The 23,462-nt window shown below is 38.8% G+C and overlaps 1 protein-coding gene across 4 annotated transcripts in view; it reads right to left on the bottom strand.

Annotated features, from left to right (window-relative positions):
* POC1A (POC1 centriolar protein A) overlaps window positions 1–23,462 on the bottom strand; it is a 109,466-nt gene that overhangs the window by 40,770 nt on the left and 45,234 nt on the right. For all 4 annotated transcript variants that reach the window (XR_012159880.1, XM_073352461.1, XM_073352460.1 and 1 more), the window contains 2 exons: window positions 16,719–16,787; window positions 13,773–13,871 (listed from right to left, as the gene is read on the bottom strand). Coding sequence is in view for 3 of the 4 variants with exons in the window: in XM_073352461.1 (XP_073208562.1) it covers window positions 13,773–13,871; window positions 16,719–16,787 (168 nt within the window). In the remaining variant the exon portion in view is untranslated. The remainder of the gene's footprint in view (window positions 1–13,772; window positions 13,872–16,718; window positions 16,788–23,462) is intronic.

Here is a 23,462-nt window from a genome sequence, read left to right on the forward strand (position 1 = left end):
GCCAATCCAGAGCTTAAGGCTAGGGAAACATGTTCTCGAAGAAGAAACAGAAATTCCATCATGTGGCATCATGCTGACACCTACAAAGGTCATCAGCAGGGTTGGAACCTTTAGATCCACTGCACTGAGCTAACAGAGTAACTGAAAGCAGTAGTAGACTGTCATCCTCTAAGTGGAGCAAACTAGAGGAGGGGCATAAGACTCCCACTGCATAATTCTACAGTAATCAAACATTGCACTACCACTCCTACTTCAGTGTAGTGTTTTTGGCTTTTCCTGTAGAATACAGCAGCAGTTTATCTGAAGGGCAAGGTACAGTATATATTCACATCTGATCGTGCAGGGCATTATCTGTTAATGGGAGTTCTAGTTCCATGCAGCTAGATGAAAATTCACGCCAAGAGGGGATGCGACAGCAAGTAGAAGAAAAAAAATGCTAAAAGGGAAGTATGAGCTGATGCCAAAATTAGAGATAGTTACTAATTTGAAAACCAAGAGGTCAGAACAGAAAAAACATATGACATATGAGTAATTCAGGAAGAATTTACTTACATAAAGAATGACTGGATAATGGAATGAATGCAGCACTCAGCAATGAGAGCAATGTGACAGACCACAGGGCAAATGTGGAAAAGAAAATGGTACAACAATAAACAGATTTAGCTGGGAGTAAAATGAGACCGGTAGTTTGGATTTGGGAAGTCTGTAAAATCATAGATCTTAGCCTCCTCCAGGATACTAGGCAAGGGTGCCTGTTACTTCCATTGCTTTTTGATTTAGCTCTTGAGCCCCTGGCAGTAGCTATATGGGCTCACCTAGATACCCGAGGCATATAACTGATTCCATGGAATATAAATTGATGTTCTATGCAGATGATGTTCTTTGGTATATATTCAAACCAGAAACCACTATTCCAGCTCTCCTATTACTAATTTAAAAATTCAGAGCAGTATCTAGTACTAACTAAATTGGGAAAAACTGAAACTATTGGAAATCTCCTGGTTATCATGTAGGGCTTTTTCTGAATGGAATTTCCATAGGCAAACTGATGCAATCAGGTACCTGGATATAAAAGTACCAAGAAACATTAATGAACTATTTTCTTTCATATAACTAGTGATACAAATAGGTGGCATCCTCTCTCCCTGAGCCTGTGGGGAAGGGTTAATACAATAAAAATGAATATTCTCTGCCAAGGCTCGTCTGTATTCTAAATAGCCTACCTGTAAATATCCTTCCATCTTATTCTAGACAATTTAACAACATTATGAGAGCTTTTCTGTCGGGTCCAGGTCAATGCCTATGACTACCATTTAAAAAACTCCAGCTACTTTTAGTCTGGGTAGGGATGGGCTTCCAGACCTATAAAATTACTATTATGCTCTTATTGTGTCAGATGTCAAAGTGGGCAAAGCATGCTAACCCCAGTATACTCGCATGGGTGGAAACTGAATGGGTACTGATTAGGGCTGTCGATTAATCGCAGTTAACTCATGCAATTAACTGAGAAAAATTAATCGCTATTAAAAAAATTAATTGCAATTGATCACAGTTTTAATCGCATGGTTAAATAATAGAATACCAATTGAAATGTATTAAATATTTTTGGATGTTTTTATACATTTTCAAATATATTTATTTCAGTTACAACACAGAATACAAAGTGTACAGTGCTCACTTTATATTTTCTTATTATACATATTTGCACTGTAAAAATGATAAAAGATAGTATTTTTCAACTAACCTCATACAAGTACTGTAGTGCAATCTCTTTATTGTGAAAATGCAACTTACAGATGTAGATTTTTTTTTTTTTTGGTTACATAACTGCACTCAAAAACAAAACAATGTCACCTGAAAGTGAAAACAGGTGTTCCCATGGCACTGTCGTAGCCGGCGTCGCAAGATATTTACGTGCCAGATGTGCTATACATTCATATGCCCCTTCATGCTTTGGCCACCATTCCAGAGGACATGCTTCCATGCTGAGGATGCTTGTTTAAAAAAAAAAAATGCACTTCTTAAATTTGTGTCTCAACTCCTTGGGGGAGAATTGTACGTCTCCTGCTGTTTTACCCACATTCTGCCATATATTTCATGTTATAGTAGTCTCAGATGATGACCCAGAACATGTTTGTTTTAAGAACACTTTCACTGCAGATTTGACAAAATGCAAAGAAGGTACCAATGTAAGATTTCTAAAAATAGCTACAGCACTCGACCCAAGGCTTAAGAATCTGAAGTGCTTTCCAAATCTGAGAGGGACAAGGTGTGGAGCATACTTTTAGAAGTCTTAAAAGAGCAACACTTTGATGTGGAAACTATAGAACTTGAACCAAAAATTAACCTTCTGCTGGTGGCATCTGACTCAGATGATGAAAATGAATGTGTGTCAGTCCGCACTGCACTGGATCATTATCGAGCAGAACCCATCATCAGCATGGATGCATATCCTCTGGAATGATGGTTGAAGCACCTGGTACAGAAATATCTTGTGACACTGGCTAAAAAAGTGCCATGAGAAAGCCTGTTCTCACTTTCAGATGACATTGTAAACAAGAAGTGGGCAGCATTATCTCTTGCAAATGTAAACAAACTTGTTTGAGCGATTGGCTGAACAAGTAGGACCGTGTGGACTTGTAGGCTCTTAAGTTTTACAATGGTTTATTTTTGAATGCAGGGGTTTTTTGTACATAAATCTACATTTGTAAGTTCAGCTTTCATGATAAAGAGATTGCTCTACAGTACTTGTATTAGGTGAACTGAAAAATACTATTTCTTTTTTTTTTTTTTTTACAGTACAAATATTTGTAATAAAAATAAAGTGACCACGGTATACTGTGTATTCTGTGTAGCAGCCGTGTTAGTCTGTATTCGCAAAAAGAAAAGGAGTACTTGTGGCACCTTAGAGACTAACCAATTTATTTGAGCCTAAGCTTTCGTGAGCTACAGCTCACTTCATCGGATGCATTCAGTGAATTCTGTGTTGTAACTGAAATCAATATATTTAAAAACGTAAAAAACACCCAAAAATATCTAAATAAATTGTATTCTATTATTGTTTAACCGCACAATTAATCACAATTAATTTTTTTAATTGCTTGACAGCCCTAGTATTGATGCATCCAGTTCCCTCTGAGGGTCTGCTCCATTCATCTTTTGTCCAGTGGAGAAAAATAAGGTGCCTGCTGTGGAGGCTACATGAAGGGTCTGGGCCAACCTAGCTAAGGGGTACCAATTTCATCCTAACCATTTTGGAAGAGCATCTATCTGGGGTAACCCAAACTTGTAAATTGGGGAAAAAACTATAATTTAGAAGAACTGGCTGAACAGGCATCATATGGATTTCCCAATTAGTCATGGATGAGGGCTGTGTATCTTTTCTAACACTTAAACTAGTGGTTCTCAACCAGGAGTACGAAGATGTCTTCTTGGGGTACATCAACTCATCTAGATATTTGACTAGTTTTACAACAGGCTACACAAAAAGCACTAGCGAAGTCAGTACAAACTAAAAATTTAAACAATGACTTGTTTATACTGCTCTATATACTATACACTGAAATTTAAATACAATATTTACATTCCAATTGATTTATTTTATTATATGCTAAAACATGAGAAAGTAAGCAATTTTTTTAGTCACGGCATGCTGTGACACTTTTGTATTTTTGTGTCTGATTTTGTAAGCAAGCAGTTTTTAAGGGAGGTGAAACTTGGGGCATGCAAGACTATTCAAACTCCTAAAAGGGGTACAGTAGTCTGGAAAGGTTGAGAGCCATGGACTTAAGCAACTAGATGACCTGCCAATCTCAGTGGAATGGCAATACTTGATAATAACTAAAACACTTGATAATGCATCAATTTGGTCCAGATGCCCTAGGACTTCCAGAGGCCTTAGATCTACTGGGAACTTTGGAAATACTTCATAAACTCCACAGGCCCATGTCCACTACGTATGCTTTACTAAGGAAGAGGACTTCCATTGGTCTGGAGTTTTTTGTGAGAGCATGGGAAGGGGAGTTATGACAGTCCTTAAAAGAACCCTAGTGGCAGAGCATATTACAGAATGTTAAAAATGTTTCTGTGGATCTCAGGCTACAAATGACACCACATCTTTTCAAAATGTATTGGACGCCACAGATACTGTAAAAGATGGGGGCCTTGTCTTCTGATATTTGTTGGCGCTGTAATAAAGAAAAAGGAAGCCTGATGTAAATGCTATGGGACCGTCCAGTAGCCAGGCAGCTATGGAAAGAGGTGGACACAAGAATGGAAACAGTGCTTGGCTTGAGCAACCAAACCTCAGCCGAAAATTATATCCTATGGTATATACCTGCTATGCTGAGTTTAACTCCACCACAAAGATGTTGGTTCTTGAGAGCTCCAATGATTACTAAGCACATGATTTTACAAAAATGAAGAAGTAGGCTTATGCCCAGAACAGAGCAGTGCTATTCGACCCGAGTTAGCAGCAAAAAAAAAAAAAAAAAGATAGCTTATCAATGTCAAGAGCAATGATATGAATTCAAATAAATTTGGACCTCTATTTCTTGATATATCTGAATAAGGAATGCTGAGTTAAGTGGAATGGAAGCTTAGAATTATTTGAGCTGACTTCTCACTTTTTTCCCCACCTCTTCCCCTCCTGGCCTATCCTCTCTTCCCCTTTTTGCCAATTTGTGCATGTCATTTTGTTTATTATTGTTACCCGCCTTAACATGTTATGTCTGAGTAATATTCTCTAATTTTGTATTGTCAAAGTTGCAAGACCAGACAAGTTGAAAAGATGCATAATTGCATAATATTGTTCGATAATCTGTGAAATGTGCAGTATTTGCTGGCATACAAACTGAGTGATTTACCTGTTTGTATTTTTACTGTTTGCCTCTTTATGAAAATTAATAAATTAATCACACAAAAAGTAAGTCACAAATCTTGATGAACTATATGCGTTACTTCTACATCATCATTATAATGAGTAACTAGTAAGTAAAATGTATTTGAAAGTAATGGTTTGATGCCTTGGCATGTATTGCATTTCAAAAATAATATTAAAAAAAGAAACAAGGGACAACATAAAAGATATCGCAGTTAAGCATATGAATGAACTTAGATGGCAAAGATAACATGGAAGCATGCAGCAGAGATAAAAAGGTAGAGCCAATGACTATTCACTAGGGCTGTTTAAAATTATTCAGTTTCTTCGTTGTTCGGGAAGGATTTTATCCAACTTACAAGGTAGAGCCATTTTTCCTGAAGTCACTAAGAATCAACATTAACGCTTCTATAGGAAGATGTCCCAGCCCCTTTTACGGACGGCCATTTTAGAATGACAGATGCTGAGGAATTAAGACATTCACTGAGTAAGCGACCATGGGAGGAAGTATTAAATCCACCAGTGAAGGAAGAGTTCCAAACTTACTTAGCTTTTCCAACAAGATAAGGTCAAGTCAAGTGTGCTCAGACCAGAAAAGCATTGGTTTAGGAAGAGAACATGCTACTGTCCCTTTGGTTAGAATGTACTGCAACTATACCACTATTGTTCGTGAGTTTGCTATACCACTAGCTTCTAAATTTCACAAACTGTTAAACACAAATTGAAAATTAAGATTACTATTGGAAAACGTTTTACTAAGCAGTGTTCCCCTTAAGACATGTAGAGGGTGTGTGGGTATACACACCAATCCATCCACATCTACACCCACACAAATTAAAATTTAAGAAGGATAAGAGGACTATTTGTTAGAGTGGAAGCATGAAGCTTTGAGACTAATTTTGCACATCTGAATACATAAGTTCAGTCTTCCAAATAGGCACACCTGAAACACTCAGACATATCCAGATGTGTTGTTCTAAGTTACGGCAACTAATTTAATACATTTGCTGGCTGTGCTATTTAAACACATCCATAACATTTCTAGGCTTGGAAGGATTAGATGTTTACTGGTAAATGTCTTTTTCATTGTACACACAAAATGAAGAAAAAATATTTCACCAATAACCAAATTTAGATCCAGAAAGGAAGAAAACGCTGCTTAAGATCTTAAGAGTTTAACGACACTTACTTTGTATATTTTGACATGTGATGTTGAAATATTTGTTTTTATGGTCATAAAGATTTAACTTTTTGAATCTCAACATCTACAGTCATTAAATAATTATTGTGTGACCCCCCTCGATAATTTACCCCAACTTTAAAAATTTAAATAGATAACAGAAAAAATGCTTACAAAAAAGCATCGGGATTAGCTGTTGAAATTATTAAAAATAACTGAATTCTGCAAAGCCTATTTATTTCAAAAACCAAGATTCTGCAGACAGACCAAAGGCACCAGGACTCATTCTGGAATACGTATACGCTATATTTGTTTTTTTTTTTAAAGTAAGTATTTGACTCATATGGTTGCAAAAATCACATCTGAAGAGGTATAGCACACTTCCTCTGCCATCAGTGATAATCTTACCTTTTGCCATGTTCATCATCATACGCTCACATCTTCACACTTTTAAAAATTCCTCACTCAAGACCATGTCTCCCCATGTACCATAGTGCGTAAAACTTTCCTCACAGTAAAAAGAGTTTCACGGAAGGGCCTAGAGCAAGCTTCGCAAGCATCAGACAAAAAGCAGGGCTTTCAGAAAGTAAAAATCAGCAGAAAATACAGCTGTACATTCTAAAATCCATCTCAGCCTATCTAGTGTAACTCCTGCACTGCAGTAATATCACATACTTCAAAACTTAGATGCTAACATGCCTAAACAAAGGCCAATATTTGAGCTTAAGAAAAGAAGTCTATTTAAGATACTGAATTTTCCTTATTTTCGTATGTATGAAAAGTTATATTTACAAATTTAGCTTAAAACCCACAATTTTGTTCACCACCACCCTTTTTAATGCACAAATACAGATAAATATCTAAGCAGTTTCCAAATGCCAATGTGATATCAATTGTTCAGCATTTGCTCTTCAAAGAATTTACTATACATAGTCTTCCTAGAATCTGGAAAATAATACCAACAAATATATCATATAATGAAATACATATGCTAGTAAAATCATGTCAGTAATGTAAGGGAATTACATCCTATCAATATGCTTCCTTTGTACTGAGAAGAAATTATGACAGTGTGATCAACTCTCTGTGAAGAATAAATTATAGGATTAAAGATTTCAGATCACATGTTCCAAGAAGATGGAAATATGTTCTTTAGGCCTCATCCTGTCATATGCACAGACTCCTGTGCCCACAGTGAGCCCCACTGATTCAAGCGGCCTCTGCAGAGGCATAAGCATCTATCCATTTGGAGTCATTTGCAGGATCCAGACTTTCAATCCTAAACTCTTTCTTCAGACCCCCATCCTATAACTTCCTACATGCATGGTTAGCTTTAGGCATGTAAGTAGCCCCTTGGACTTCACTCACTAGTCACATGCTTAAAGTTGAGTGCTGAAGCATTTACAGGATTGAGATCTAAAACTAAGCTGCTTGTGCCTGGAACCATATCTTCCTAGGAGCTTAGAAAGCACCTAGTGAGATGCCCTGATCCCGATTTGGGTCTCAGGAATTAATGCAATGCTGCTACCACCACCATCTATCCCTTTCTAATGGTTCCTAACATTGTTAGCTTTCTTGACTGCCAATGCACATTGAGCAGATGTTTTCAGAAAACTATCTACAATAATTCCAATACCTCTTTCTTCAGTGATAACAGCTAACTTAGACCCCATCATTTTGTACGTATAGTTGGGATTACGTTTTCCAGTGTGCATTACTTTCCATTTATCAACAGTGAATTTCACATGCCATTTTGTTGCCCAGTCATCCAGTTTTGTGAGATCCCTTTGTAACTCTTTGCAGTCTGCTTTGAACTTAGCTATCTTGCATAATTTTGTACCACCAGCAAACTTTGCCACCTCACGGTTTACCCCTTTTTCCAGATCATTTATGGATACATTGATCGGCCCCAGTACAGATCCCTGGGGAACACAGGTAATTACTTCTCTCTATTCTGAAGACTGACAATTTATTCCTAGCCTTTCTTTCCTATCTTTCAACCAGTTACTGATCCATGAAAGGACCCTTCCTCTTATCCCATGATTGCTCAGTTTGCTTAAGAGCCTTTGGTGAGGGATATTGTCAAAGGCTTTCTGAAAGTCCAAGTACACTATATCCACTGGATCCACGTTTGTTGATTCCCTCAAAGAATTCTAACAACGTGATGAGGCATGATTTCCCTTCACAAAAGCCATGTTGACTCTTCCCCATTATACAGTATTAATCTATGTGCCTGCTAAATCTGTTCCCTAATATAGCTTCAACCTATATGCTTGGTAATGAAGTTAGGCTTACTGGCCTGTAATTGCCAGAGTCACCTGCCTTTTTTTAAAAACTGGTGTCACATTAGCTATCCTCCAGTCAACTGGAACTGAAGCTGATTCAAGTGACAGGTTACATAACACAGCTAGTAGTTCTGCAATTTCATATCTGACTTCCTTCAGAACTGCTGGTGAATACCATCTGGTCCTGGTGACTTATTACTGTTTAATTTATCAATTTGTTCCAAAACCTCCTCTACGGACACCTCAATCTGGGATAGTTCCTCAGATTTGTCACCGAATTCCTCATGTATGGGAATCTCCCTCACATCCTCTGCAGTGAAGACAGATGCAAATAATGCATTTAGCTTCTCCGCAATGGCCTTGTCTTCCTTGAGTGCTCCTTCAGCACCTCGATCGTCCAATGGCCTCCACTGTTGTTTAGCAGGCTGCCTGCTTCTGATGTACTTAATTTTTTTGCTGTTAGTTTTTGAGTAGTTTGCTAGTTGCTCTTCAAAATTCTTTTTTGGGTTGACTAATTATATTTTTATATTTGACTTGCTCAAGATGCTCCTTTATTTTTCTCAGTAGGAGTTGACTTCCAATTTATAAAGGATGCATTTTTACCTCTAATCTCCTTTTTAACTCTGTTTAGCCTTGGTGGCATTTTTTTGGCCCTCTTAATATTTTTTAATTTGGGATATAGATTTAATTTGAGCCTCTATAATGGTATTTTTAAAATGTTTCCATGTAGTCTGCAGACATTTCACTCATGACTGTTCCTTTTAATTTCAATTTAATTAGCTTCCTCATTTTTGTGTACTTCCCCTTTTTCAAGTAAATACTACGGTGGCGGGCTTCTTTGGTCTCCACCCCCCCTTGAAGGACGTTAAAATTAACTGCATTATGGTCACTATTACTGAGCGGTTCAGCTATATGTACCTCTTGGACCAGATCCTGTGTGCCATTTAGGACTAAATCAAGAATTGTATCTCCCCTTGTGGGCTCCAGGACTAGCTGTTCCAAGAAGTAGTCATTAATGGTGTCTAGAAATTTTATATCTACAACCGATCCTGAGGTACCCAGTCAATATGGTGATAGTTGAAATCTCCCATTATTACTGAGTTTTCTATTTTTATAGCCTCTCCAAGCTCCCCGAGAATTTTAAAACCACCATCATCCTCGTCAGGTGGTCGGTAGTATATTCCTACTACTATGCTCTTATTATTCAAACATGGAATTTCTATCCATACAGATTCTATGGTACAGTTTCATTCATTTAAGATTTTTCCTACATTTAACTCTATACTTTCTCTCACAGACAGTGCCACTCCTTCACCAGCACAACTTACTCTGTCATTCCTGTATTTTTTGTACCCAGATAGTACCGTGTCCCATTGATTAACATTGTTCCACCAAATTTCTGTGATGTCTATCAATATCCTCATTAATACCAGGCACTCAAATTCACCTATCTTAATATTTAGACTTCCAGCATTTGTACACCAGGCACTTAAGAAATTTATCATCAACATTTAGTTGTCTGCTTTCATGTGATGTAATTGAATGGGATTCTCTTTTAGACTGTTTATCTTCAATTCCTACCTGTACTTTATCAAATTCTACTCTCTCCTTTTTGCTAGAATATAGAAAATCCCCATTAATAGATTCTCCCCTCGGGGATGTGTCTGTCTGAACCATGTGCTCGTCTGCACCCGTTGGCTTTTCCCCAGCCCTTAGTTTAAAAAATCCTCTACAACCTTTTAATTTTACATGCCAGCAGTCAGGTTACATTTTGATTTAGGTGAAGCCCATCCTTCCTTTATAGCCAAGGTCCCTAAAGTCTGGATCAACTAGCTGATATCTCATAAAGGATGCAGCAATTTTATTCCTCCCCTACTCCCAGGATCAGAAGGGAAGTCATTTTTAGATCAAGTTCTGTTTTGTGTCCACCACCACGATGCAATGTCAGGCCAGTTTGATCTCAAGTAGTCTGTTGCAAAGAGTAGTCGGAAGATAGAAGAGTCATGTATAACTTAACATGCAATCACTCATTTCTTCTTATATCCATCACTCGTGCTAACCTGCTTCTCCTCTCTCAAGGAGGCTGCCAGAAGAGCTATCTGGCATTACATGTTCTGTTTTTGTTTACATTACCTCTACTTTGGTCAGTATACAATGCTTAATAAAGTAGCAGGACTTTGTAGCACAAACTCTCATTAGGAAACATTTATTGATTTAGGTGAAAGGCAAAATGACACAGGAAGTACTAAAGTATAATGCCTAAGTGTATCGGCAGTATTGGTAAGGAATAATTGACAATAGCCCTTGAAGGGATAACTCAGTAACAAAGTTAAAGGGTTCTGCAGACAGCCTTTTTTAAAAAAACAAAATTTGTAGTACAGTCATGCAGCAGTGGTGGAAAAGATTAAGCAGCTTCCCTTTTTAGTGGGTGAAGTTATTGTTCTTAATCGGAAAATCAAAAGCTACTTACAAGAAAAACAAAAACTGCAGTTTTAAAGTTTGATTTTGTAAATTTTTTGAGAGGTGGGTTGAGCACAAGGCTAAGGGGAGGAAGGAAACTATAAGTTCTCAAAATCATAACAAAATTTATCTGCAGAAATATCTTGTTTTTAAACCACTCTAGCTTGCCTGAGACAAAACACAGCCCTTATATATAAAGAAAGCTGAACATATCTCAGTTTTAATGCTTGCAACAAACTGGAGTTATAAGGAAGTGCTTTAAAAAAAACCAAAAACAAACAGATTTTACCTTTAAAGAGAGTATTATCCAAAAATAGCTTTTAAGGATAAGAAGTCGTCAAACTGATGTGCAAGTGCAATGTTATGAAAACAAGGGCTCCGTGTTCAAGCTATTTACAATCACTTAAAATAATAAATCAAACCACCTCCAGAATCATTAACCTCTTTTCAACAACCATACCTGCTATGCTTTACAGACCATTTCACATCAATTTTAAAGCTAGACAACCTATGGAATTTAAATCAGTGCTTGGGCTCTTCGCAAGGAAAATTGTGTTTATCTCATCCTCTTACAGTCCAACCTGTAATAGGAGAACTATGGATTCTTAAAATGAAATATTCTTTGTAACCCAATGTATATCAGGATACTGAAAACTGAGGCTGTTGAGCGTTTTTGTTTTGAAACGAAAAAGGACAAGACCATAATTTTGATTATGTGTAGCAAATCCACTGATAAAGCACTCGCGTAGGTCCTGCTTTCACTATATTTATAACCATGTTGCAATTCACCTGTTCACAGTATGATTGTTATACGCATGGTAAGAACAGTGACAATCCTGAAGACCATGAGTGCAATCCTGTAACCACTGTAGTCAAGGGGGTTTTGCTACTGATTTCAATGGGGCCAAGATTTATCCTAAGGTCCACTGTTCTGCTGAGGATCAGAGCTGTCTCTCATCCACATGGCAATGCTAGAACATATTTTAACCAATTCCCATGATACAGGAGAATTTCTACTGAGGCTGAGATCACAGAGATGTGGCATGGAAGTCCTGAATTGTTTTAATGGACTATCCATTCTCAGACTGTGTCAACTAGTGTTTTTCTTAACTTCCACTCTTGCTAACCCCCATGCAGTTCCACCAGCAGTAGTGCTAGCATGGAAAGGCACCCGAGTGTTTTTAACCAAGATGTCTTCTAACCATGGTCACAGCAAGTCTAGAAGACACTGTGTTTAAACACCATGCCAGTGCTCCCACAGTTCTTCCCACATGTTGCAATGGTGTAATATTTTTCTTAAAAGTTTCCCTGTCACAAGGCCTCACACTAAAACTTCACTCTGCATCTAGTTATGCTTCACTCCAGTATATGCAATTTTCACTGGTTTAATACTTTTGGAATGCAGCAACTTTGACAGATAGGTTATGCTGCTTTCCTTGGAAGTGTTGCTTCCCCCTGCTCCTCTGTCCAGTCGAGCAAAGAAGTCTCCACTGTCTCTGAGAAAGAAAGGAACCAAAGTGACTGCAACTCCTCTTAACATGGAGTGAACAGCTAATCTTCCAGACGCAAGCATGCACACAACAACGGCCAGCACAACCAGTGGCCATTGGAACTTCGGGGAGGGAGAGGAGGTGGGGGGAGAGAGGGCTGAGTAAAGGGAGGAGAGGTTCTGCCTGGTACGCCTGCTTCTTTTGCAGTGACACACTGCTTTTAATGTGTGAAAGGGCAGCAGGGTTGGGGGGTGGCAGGCCATCTGAAATTAGGGAAGATTATTAATAGTCTAAAATCACCTAGTTCATTTCGTAAAGTGACAGCTAAGGGGGGATATGATAGATGTCTCTAAAATTATGAGCAGTGTGAGGAAAAAAGTGTTATTTGCAGCTTCATATAAAACAAGAAGCAGGGGTCATTCAATTAAATTAATAGGCAGCAGGCTTAAGACAAACAAAGTACTAGTTCTTCACATAATGCACAGTCAACCTGTGGAACTCGATGCCAGGGGACGTCACAACGGCCAAAAACATAACTGGGTTCAAAAAAGATTTAGATAAGTTCATGGAGGATAGATCCATTAGTGGATATTAGCCAACATGGTCAGGGACCCAGTCCCATGCTCTTGGTGTCCCTAAGTCTGACTGCCAAAAGCTGTGACTGAATGATAGCGGATGGACCACTTGATAAATTGACCTGTTCTCTGCACTCCCTCTAAAGTATCTGGCACCGGTTACTATGGGAAGACAGGCTACTGAACTAGAAGGGCCACTGGTCTGCTCCAGTATGGTCTTTCTTCTGTTCTTATTACAATTCTGCCACAAGCCAAATCGATTTATTCATATTTTTCTAAGACTAGACTTCGGTTGCTGCTGTTTTGTTTTCTTTTAAATGAAACATTATCCACATGGTAACGGTATCTTTAAGAGCAATTCTATTGAAGTATTGCTTATATATTCCCCTTTCTCTAAGGCCATATTACTCATCCAGTTCTTTAATTGCACTTTTTATGGGGTAATCAGAAACAATACCAGTCTCATCAATAAAACAGACTTTATGCAACTTAAGTTAATGCTGGAGAAGATGACGACTCTGCAGCCTGAAATACAGCCAGACACTTTGTAAGGTGTAGGTAATGCTCATTAAATATCCTCTGAGTTTTCTCATTGAAAAGGGAAATAGCTGGCTCACAATCTACGCAAAAGCTAAAAGTGTTAGAAAGAATATCAGTGAGTGGTGCTCACACAGATTTCAAGAGTGTCCTCTGAAGAGTTATTGTTAGGGCACTTGATTAGAATTTAGCTTCACCTGGTAATGACTTGAAACAGGGAGATCAGCTGGTAGGGAAGAGAGAAGATAGCTCTCCACACAAAGCTTCAAAGAAAAACTAGTGTCTCCTCTCAAATATATTGTATAGGTAGGTAAACTAGGGAAGTCAAAACGTCATCAATGTTAAATGTAAGATGGTCTGACCTACCAGATTGTGAAGAGTTCCTGTTACATTAGTGGCATACTTCTGAGTTTTCAATACATCTCCATAATCAGCAGCATCAACGTTAGTTTTCCATACCATCACCTGCAGAATAAAAACCAGCTGACTAAAAATAATCCTTTCTAAAACCTCAATTTACACATATACATTAATTTTGCTGGCAGTCTGGAAAAGTGTCAGCACACCCAGAGTTCTGAGAGGAAAGCTTTGCCAGCAAAGAGCAATATAATAGGCTTTGGCAACATCAGAAAGATGTTATTCAACAGACAAGTTGCATAGGGCTTGTCTACATAAACATTTAATTTGCTGCAAGCTGGGGCGTGAATCTATCCCACAACTAGTGTACCATGGACTAGCCTGTCTGTATGGACCCAACTGATGCGAATTAACAATATGTTAATGTGCTTTGATCTACTCCTCTCTGAAACGGGATTAGATCAACACATGTTAACATGCATCAGTAACAGCCACATGTTCAGTCAGTCCACAGCAGACTAGTGAGAAGTAGAGTCACACCCAGCAAACTGCAAAATTGTTTGTGTGGACAAGCCCATCGTTTGAGTTCTCAAAAGATAATGGCCTTTTCTGACCCCCCTTGGGTCGAGTATCCCATGGAACTAGGATTCCTATTTAAGTTGGTACGTGTTTAAAATATTTTAAGCTATTCAACAAATAAAAGGACATTAAATACTTGTAGGATTTAACGTTTATGGAGTTTATTTTAGCAACTAATTAAATACAAAAGTATTTGTGGTGTAAAAAGCTGTTCACAGTTTTATTTCCATGTTTTTAGAAATATTAATTGTATTTCACATTATACTTCCATAGTTACAGAAACTGATCATGCAATTGTGAAACAGGAGCCAAAATAGAAAGACACCTTTGTGTATAACCTGAAACCCCCAAAAGACTTATACCCAGGTTTAATTTTACACAGAATAACTCAATGCATAAAGTCAAGAATGCGTATAAAACTTTGCAGGATCAGGCTATAGACATTATGAATTTAACTTCCATAAATAGCATTTTAATTCTAACCTTAGAGGAAATTTTTATTAAACACATTCATAACAGAAGTGTGCAGAAGACTTTAAATATACACAGTTTAAGAGTTATTTCTTCCTCCTTGCATTAAAGTTTTGCACATGCACACACAGACACTCACAAATTCACCTCTGGGCTGATATTAAGTACAGAAAATTACAGCCAAAAGGGAGGATTTTTCAAAAAAAGGTATAAAACTGGGAGTTATACCAGAAAAGCTAGATGAGTAGGACCCTTTGGAAAAAAAAAAAAAGATCAAGTATTATAATTTGGTTTCCCAGCTTACCAGTAGCAAGAGATATTTCTAGACATGAGAAATGTCATCTCTGAGAAAAAAAGGACTAGCTGCCAGATACAACAGTGATTGCCTCATATGAAAAAATATACAAATTCAAAACCAAATAAAGGAATCCAAGAAACCTTTGCAACTTACAATTAAAGGGAAAAAACCACCACATATCCAGGTTACCACACAAGTCATCCAGTTATGTAATGGAGAGAAAAATAGCTAATACTGTCCACTTTCTTCATATTACTTTAAATTGGAAATTGAGATGTGTGAAAAAAGTCACTTACAGACATCTCAAAAGTTATGAATGTTTTTTAATGATTATATAACAATATTTTCATATGGTTACTATTTTTGAAGTGTATCATTACTACAGCTTTCAATAACACCCCAGTTTCTTCAGAAAAAAAATCAATATTAGCAGAAAAGCCACACTACAGCCATCTTGCTATTTCTATTAATCTCTTTATAAACACAAAGAGTTAGGTAATTATTTCAAAAGCAAAACTACAAGTAAAACCTTAACAAAATTACCCCTTATTATTTAACAATGCAAGAAAAAGGGGGGCAAATAATCGGATCAGCATCTCAAAAGATGCTGTTTAAAGGCTAAAAAGAAAAAACATCTTATTGAAGTAGTAAAGTAACCTTTACAAAAAGACATGTTCCATTTCCTAGCAGTGCTTCGGGGGTGGGGGAGAAATGGGAGGGGGGAGAAGAGGGGATGGGACAGAAACTATGTCATGAGTTGAGGGTAGAATTTTTTTTTCCTTAAGAGGATAACATTGAAGAAAGCAAGGAAGGAAGAAAGCAAGCCAATTCAAAGGGATTCAGATACATGGGGCTTAAATGTTGATATAAGCCTCATATAGACAACAGGGAGGAAAATAATCAGAAGCTATTATAAAGGAACATTAATAAGGAATATAGACCAACACAAAGAACATGAGAGAATGAAAACCTGCATAACAACTGTCACCTCGCCCCACCACAAATGCCTGCCTACTCAATCTCTCGAGCGGTCAGAGGAAAATGAGAGTGATATCCCACTGAAGGCAATAGCAAAACTTTAACAGAGTCAGAATTTCACCCTGCAAGCCTTCTCAAACTGTTTGAATAATAACCCTTCCTTTGCTTCAGTTTATCCATGAGGAATGGGTATAATATTGACCTACCTCTTGGCGTGATGCTTAGTGTATAGAGAGCTCTTTACCTTGAGTGGAAAGGTGATTTACAGTAAAGTGCCGATTGTCTGGGCACTCAAAAACTTCTCCTGTATGTAGTAACTATATTCTATTGGATTATTTTCTTCTATTTCCTCCATCTTGATTCACCTTACACATGCTCCAGAGCAGATACTCCATCTATAATTTCATTCCCTAACCTTAGACATACAACTTTCTCAATTTTAGCCAATTTTCAAATGCGATTATCTTAAAGGGTCATGCTAATTTATCCCCTCCTCCCCAAACTACATAGTTCCAAACACACTTGATTTTTCTGCATCATAATTAGACACATTTTCTGTTCACTCAGTTACATCAAGAATCTACAAAACAGAGTTTACAGATGTCAGATTAGGCAGATACATCACACACCTGTTCATCTGACCCTCCAGAAGCAAAAAAGTCCCCAGTTCTTGAGAAGGCAACACAGGTAGCTGGCCCCTGTAAAACAAAAACATTTATAGATGAGAGCTACAATGCTGAGGTTCAAGAGTCTTCAGACAAAAAGTATTAGTATAATTTTAACTCAGTCAAAATCAAACACTTATTCCTCAATATAGATTGATAGGTGCTACTTTAGAGGTTACTAGAAGTTTCTCATTTACTTTTTAATTTAAAAGGAGTCTTGTGGCACCTTAGAGACTAACCAATTTATTTGTACATAAGCTGTAGCTCACGAAAGCTTATGCTCAAATAAATTGGTTAGTCTCTAAGGTGCCACAAGTACTCCTTTTCTTTTTGCGAATACACACTAACACAGCTGTTACTCTGAAACCTGTTTTTAATTTAAGATACCCAGCTCCTCAATACCAAATAGCCAAGTGTAAAAAGAACTACAGTAGGTGTTTTAGTGAGAAGCGGTTAAGGACAATGTGTAAAATTTTCAAAAGTACTTAAATTAGTTTGAGCCAGATTTTCAAATGGTATTTAGGTACCCAAAGAGACCGCTTCTGAAAATCCCCCTAGGCACTTATCTGCATCTTCAGGCACCTAAATGCCCCTAAAATCTGGCTTCTAGGCCACTTCAAAAACACCACCCCTCTTCTTTTAAGGAGTAATCCACCCTTTGTACCTCTCTCTATACATTCAAAATAATGTTTAAGTGATTTTAAAATACAGATTTACAAAAGTTTGGACTCCGAGGAGTCACCAAGTTTTTAGTCGCATACAAGTGAGAGACCAAGAAAGTTATCTTTCCTTGTCCTGAGTGTAATGGACTTCACTTCTTTTTCTAACTTTAATTTTAAACTTCAGTCCATTTCCTTCTCCCCCTTCATTTATTAAATCTGCCTGAGGGAGGGACTATTTTTAAACCCTTCAGTCTGCTTTCATTTTAAAATGGTCAATCCCCTCTTTTTTTGTGAAACTGGTACTTCTAGAAGTAGCACTTGGAGTTAGTGACCAAATACCAAAAGTATTAGTATAATTTTAACTCAGTCAAAATCAAACACTTACTCCTCAATATAGATTGATAGGTGCTACTTTAGAGGTTACTAGAAGTTTCTCATTTACTTTTTAATTTAAAAGGAGTACTTGTGGCACCTTAAAGACTAACCAATTTATTTGTGCATAAGCTGTAGCTCACGAAAGCTACAGTCTATTCTACAGTTTCCAAATAATGGTGGGGAGGAGGGAAGAGAGGCAGAGGATAAAAGAGAAGATCGTCAGCAACAGCAGGGAACTGTGAACATATACATGGTTACATTTTCAAAAGGTAAAAGGCTGACAGTAATGCAACCCCAAACATTCAAAAATCATGAATCAGCACCTCCACCCCAGAAAAAGAAATAATGATTAACTTTAAAAGTGACTTTGAAAAAGCATATCTAACTATTTATTTGCTTTCCAAGCCCTTAGAAGTCACATTTTCAAGCTTCTCCTCCCAAACTACAAGAACTAGACATTTTAAATAAAATGCCCACCAAGTTGAGATTCACACAATCATGTATCTGCAGGAGCTGGTGCTTTCAGAGACATCAAATATTGTGAGAACTGGTAATATTGGGATTGTAGCCCTCATCTGCTCAGATCAGTGAAGCACATAGAGCATACCAGAACATCCATCCAATTATCTTTTTATCAGTTTTTTTTTCCCCAAACAAGACAGAGAAACCTGTTAATGACAGGTTTCAGAGTAAAAGCCGTGTTAGTCTGTATTCGCAAAAAGAAAAGGAGTACTTGTGGCACCTTAGAGACTAACCAATTTATTTGAGCATGAGCTTTCGTGAGCTAAGCTCATGCTCAAATAAATTGGTTAGTCTCTAAGGTGCCACAAGTAAACCTGTTAATGTAAAATGGACATGTCTCAACTGATCTGTCCCTCTTAAAAATGTAACCCAATCTTCATGCTGTGTTACTGCATTTCTTCACTCCCTGCTATAAATGTGTAGCTGCAACTGGCATGAGGGAGGAAGCAGAAAGGACCAGTGTGGATGGGATGGAGGAAGGATGGATGATTAGGATTGTGCATGCTTCTCTGCCAAGATGTCAGCAGGTGAAGGGTATTCAATGATGCAATCTCAATTCTCCAGTGCACCAAGTTACTAGTACTACAGCATGATCTTGGTGTGCTAATGTCTCTGTGCTGAATCACCGGGATCTCCCTGTACTCCTCCCCCACACTGCACTGCAGAAACCCTGTGTGACCCTAAAGCCCCAGTCAATCCACCATGCCAGAGTCCCACTCATGCAGAGCTCCATCTCTCCTTTGGAGCCCACTTCTCCCATCCCCACTACCCGGCCTGCCTCCCAAGGCGCTTTGTGCTGAGCAGAGCAAACAGAAGGGAGGCAGGCTGGCAGGCAGCGTCAGGAAACAGCAGTAGCTGATAAATCTGAGCAGCTCCCTCAGCTAATATTTGCATAGTTCTGGTCAATATTCCAAAACGAGGAAATAACTTGTGTTTCATTTTAAAAGTGCAACAGCAGCTTGTGTCAGATGTCATCAGAGCAATTTTCTAAGTAGTCTGGGACAGTGGTTAGTGAGAGGAACCCACAGAAGCCTGAGGAACACAGCAACATTTCAACAAGGGAGCATTTCTAAAATCAGTTTCCTCTGCAGAAGTCAGTAAATATTATACTAAAAGAGCTACAAAGAAAAGAGTCACTGTGTCAAACTTGGAAACTAAGTGTAATCATTAAAGAAAGAGGAAATTTTTGCTTTAAGTACAAATCTCATGTCTACAGTGCCCTGACCAGACCAAAATCCACATTGAGAGTCAGACGGTGTTAAGTCTACCCATTATGAGTTGTGCAAGAATTTTCCCCCACAACACAGTGTAGGGAAATGCATAATGATTACCGCAGTTTTCCTTATCACCATTACGTTTATAGAGGCAGACAACTTCAGCATCCTTGAAGTCCAGTGGCACTGATTCTTGCTCCCAGATAATGTGGAAGAGCCATGTTAGATGTCTTGCAGTATGGTAGTCACCCTGCTTACAGATCTCTGCTGGACTGTCACCTGATGCAGGTGCTTTTCCTTGTGACATCCCTGCTTGACTGCTGTTATTGTCTCATAAAATAGGGGACTAGTGCAAGCTCTGCTTGTAATGGGCATTGTAGAAGAGGATTAACTGCTTTCCTGGAAATGTTGGAAGCATGACTGAGAAGTAAACTAAAAAAAAAAAAAACTGTCCATCCATTTGGAGCAAAGATGTGATCTTTTTATGGTGGTCGTCAACTTCACTAAAGCTTTTGACTCTGTAAATCATGAAGGACGCTGGTGTCTTTTGCTCATCTCTGGATGCCCTCTAATGTTCCTTTCTGTCATTTAGTCCTTCCATGATGAGATGAGAGCCAGAATAGTGGAAAATGGTAAGATATGTGTCACATTGCCTGGAGTGGCTCACAATCAAGTGCGCCATGCTCAGGGCAGACTGTCAAAAAGCAGGACAGATACCCCAAATTGGTTGTATGTTCTAGAATTAGATTTCACCTATCTGGTAACAAATGTGAAATCCCAAAGTACTATAATAGTCTTATAATGGAGTCACAGTCAGTCCCCTTGGACACTCCAGTCTATCTTGCCACCCAGGAAAGCTAGACTATGTGATAAATGATCACTTACACCAAAGATCACAATATTCAGGCTACTCCCAGTCTCAAGGGACCAGTCACTTACCCCAGGTCAATTTGTATCTTAGATCTCACACCAAAGACAATGCTTATAGCCAATCCTGTACTAAGCTAACTAAAGGTTTATTAACTAGGAAAAAGAAATGAGAGTTATTTACATGTTAAAGCAAGCAAGCATATATACGCAAATGAGTTTCAGTCTGTAATTCAAAAGGTGACTGTTGTAGTCATCTCAATTCAAAATATCTTTCAGGACTAAACCATACCAAGCTGTACGGGGGTCTCTTTGCTTATGTTTAGGAATCTTTTCTCCTCATAGTCCAGACAGCATAGAAGAGATTCAGTTTCTCCTTGTCAGCGATTTTTATCCCCTCCACTCCAGAGCTAAAACTGATGAGATGAGTTCATGCATAGGTCTCTCCTTCCTGGATGGAGTTAGCAGTGCAGTCAGTCAACAGGGCTTCTGTCCTTTGATGCTATACAATACCTCAGTTGCCTTCAATGGGACATCTGGTATGCAGGACAAGCACTTTACCTTAATTAATGCTTTTTGTTTGGCGAGTTACCCAATTACAGAGGTTTACAATGCAAACACTCAATGTAACTTTATACCATGGGCTACAGAGGTTATAAGAGATCAATACATGCAGTGTCCTACAAGCATCGTATAAAAGTCTAAACACTAAATACACTCTTTTCAACTTAAGGTCTATTATCTATTTTGATTACACTAACACACAGGTAAGCAAGACTGGTTTCCAGCTCTGCATTTGTAAGTGTTCAGTGAGACCTGGGGCCTTGGAATGAGCTCGCACCTGATGTGCCAGTCACCATCAAATCCCTTTCCTGACACCAACAGCTCCAAACAAGGTTGCATACTGGCTTCCACTCTTTTCTATCCTTTGTTTGGCTATGCTCATGGATGCATTTCATGACGTTCAGGACTCTCTCCTCAGGCCCTATGCTACCAGCACTCCCAGCTATCTCCGAGACACCACTGACTTCCTGAGGAAACTACAATCCCTTGATGATCTTCCAGAAAACACCATCCTAGCCACTATGGATGTAGAAGCCCTCTACACTAACGTTCCACATAAAGATGGACTACAAGACATCAGGAATAGCATCCCCAATACCATCACGGCAAACCTGGTGGCTGAACTTTGTGACTTTGTCCTCATCCACAACTACTTCAGATTTGGGGACAATTTATACCTTCAAGTATCAGTGGGACTGCTATGGGTACCCGCATGGCCCCTCAATATGCCAACTTTTTTATGGCTGACTTAGAACAACGCTTCCTCAGCTCTCATCCCATTATGCCCCTACTCTACTTGCGCTACATTGATAACATCTTCATCATCTGGACCCATAGGAAGGAGGCCCTTGAGGAATTCCACCAAGATTTCAATGATTTCCACCCTACCATCAACCTCAGCCTGGGCCAGTCCACACAAGAGATCCACTTCCTCGACACTACAGTGCTAATAAGCAATGGTCACATAAACACCACCCTATACTGGAAACCTACTGACCACTATACTTACCTACATGCCTCCAGCTTCCATCCAGGACACATCACATGATCCATTGTCTACAGCCAAGCTCTAATATACAGCCGCATTTGCGACGATCCCTCAGACAGAGACAAATACCTACAGGATCTCTATCAAGCATTCTTAAAACTGCAATACCCACCTGGTGAAGTGAAGAAACAGATTAACAGAGCCAGAAGGGTACCGAGAAGTCACCTACTACAAGACAGGCCCAACAAAGAAAGTAACAAAACGCCACTAGCCGTCACCTACAGCCCCTAACTAAAACCTCTCCAGTGCATCCGGGGGGAGGGATAGCTCAGTGGTTTGAGCACTGGCCTGCTAAACCCAGGGTTGTGAGTTCAATCCTTGAGGGGGCCATTTAGGGATCTGGGGCAAAAATTGGGGATTGGTCCTGCTCTGAGCAGGTGGTTGGACTAGATGACCTCCTGACGTCCCTTCCAACCCTGATATTCTATGATTCTATGATCATCAAGGATCTACAACCAATCCTGAAGGACAACCCATCACTCTCAGATCTTGGGAGACAGGCCAGTCCTCACAGACAGCCCACCAACCTGAAACAAATACTCACCAGCAACTACACACCACACCACAGAAACACTAACCCAGGAACCAATCCCTGTAGCAAACCCCAGTGCCAACTCTGTCCACATATCTATTCAAGGGACACGATCATAGGACCAAACCACATCCGCCACACCATCCGGGGCTTGTTCACCTGCACATCTACTGATGTGATATATGCCATCATGTGCCAGCAATGCCCCTCTGCCATGTACATTGGCCAAACCGGACAGTCTCTACACAAAAGAATAAATCGACACAAATCTGACAGCAGGAATCATAACATTCAAAAACCAGTAGGAGAACACTTCAATCTCTCTGGTCACTCAATAACAGATCTCAAAGTGGCAATTCTTCAACAACAAAAAAACTTCAAAAACAGACTCCAACGTGAAGCTGCAAAACTGGAATTAATTTGCAAACTAGATACCATCAGATTAGGCCTGAATAAAGATGGAAGTGGTTGGGTCATTGCAAAACCTAAACTTAATTTCTCCAATACTAATTTCTCCCTACTGTTACTCACACCTTCTTGTCAACTGTCTGTAACGGGCCACTCTCTTACTACTTCAAAAGAGATTTCTACTCCCTTGGTATCCTGTTGTTAATTGATTTATCTCGTTAGACTGACCTAACACTTGGTAAAGCAACCCACATCCTTTCATGTATTTATACCTGCTCCTGTATCTTTTACTTCATACATCCGATGAAGTGAGCTGTAGCTCACGAAAACTTATGCCCAAATAAATCTGTTAGTCTCTAAGGTGCCACAAGGACTCCTCATTTTAAAAAAAAAAAAAAAAAAAAGAGTGAAAGTTACTTCTGCTACTTGCTTTAGATTTAAAGTCTCTAGGAACACATAGACCAAGGGTAGTTCACAAGTACAAGGTACAGACTGTCTTATAACTTTTATTAAAAA

This window comes from Lepidochelys kempii, chromosome 7, assembly GCF_965140265.1.
Source record: "Lepidochelys kempii isolate rLepKem1 chromosome 7, rLepKem1.hap2, whole genome shotgun sequence".
NCBI classification, from domain to species: Eukaryota; Metazoa; Chordata; order Testudines; family Cheloniidae; genus Lepidochelys; species Lepidochelys kempii.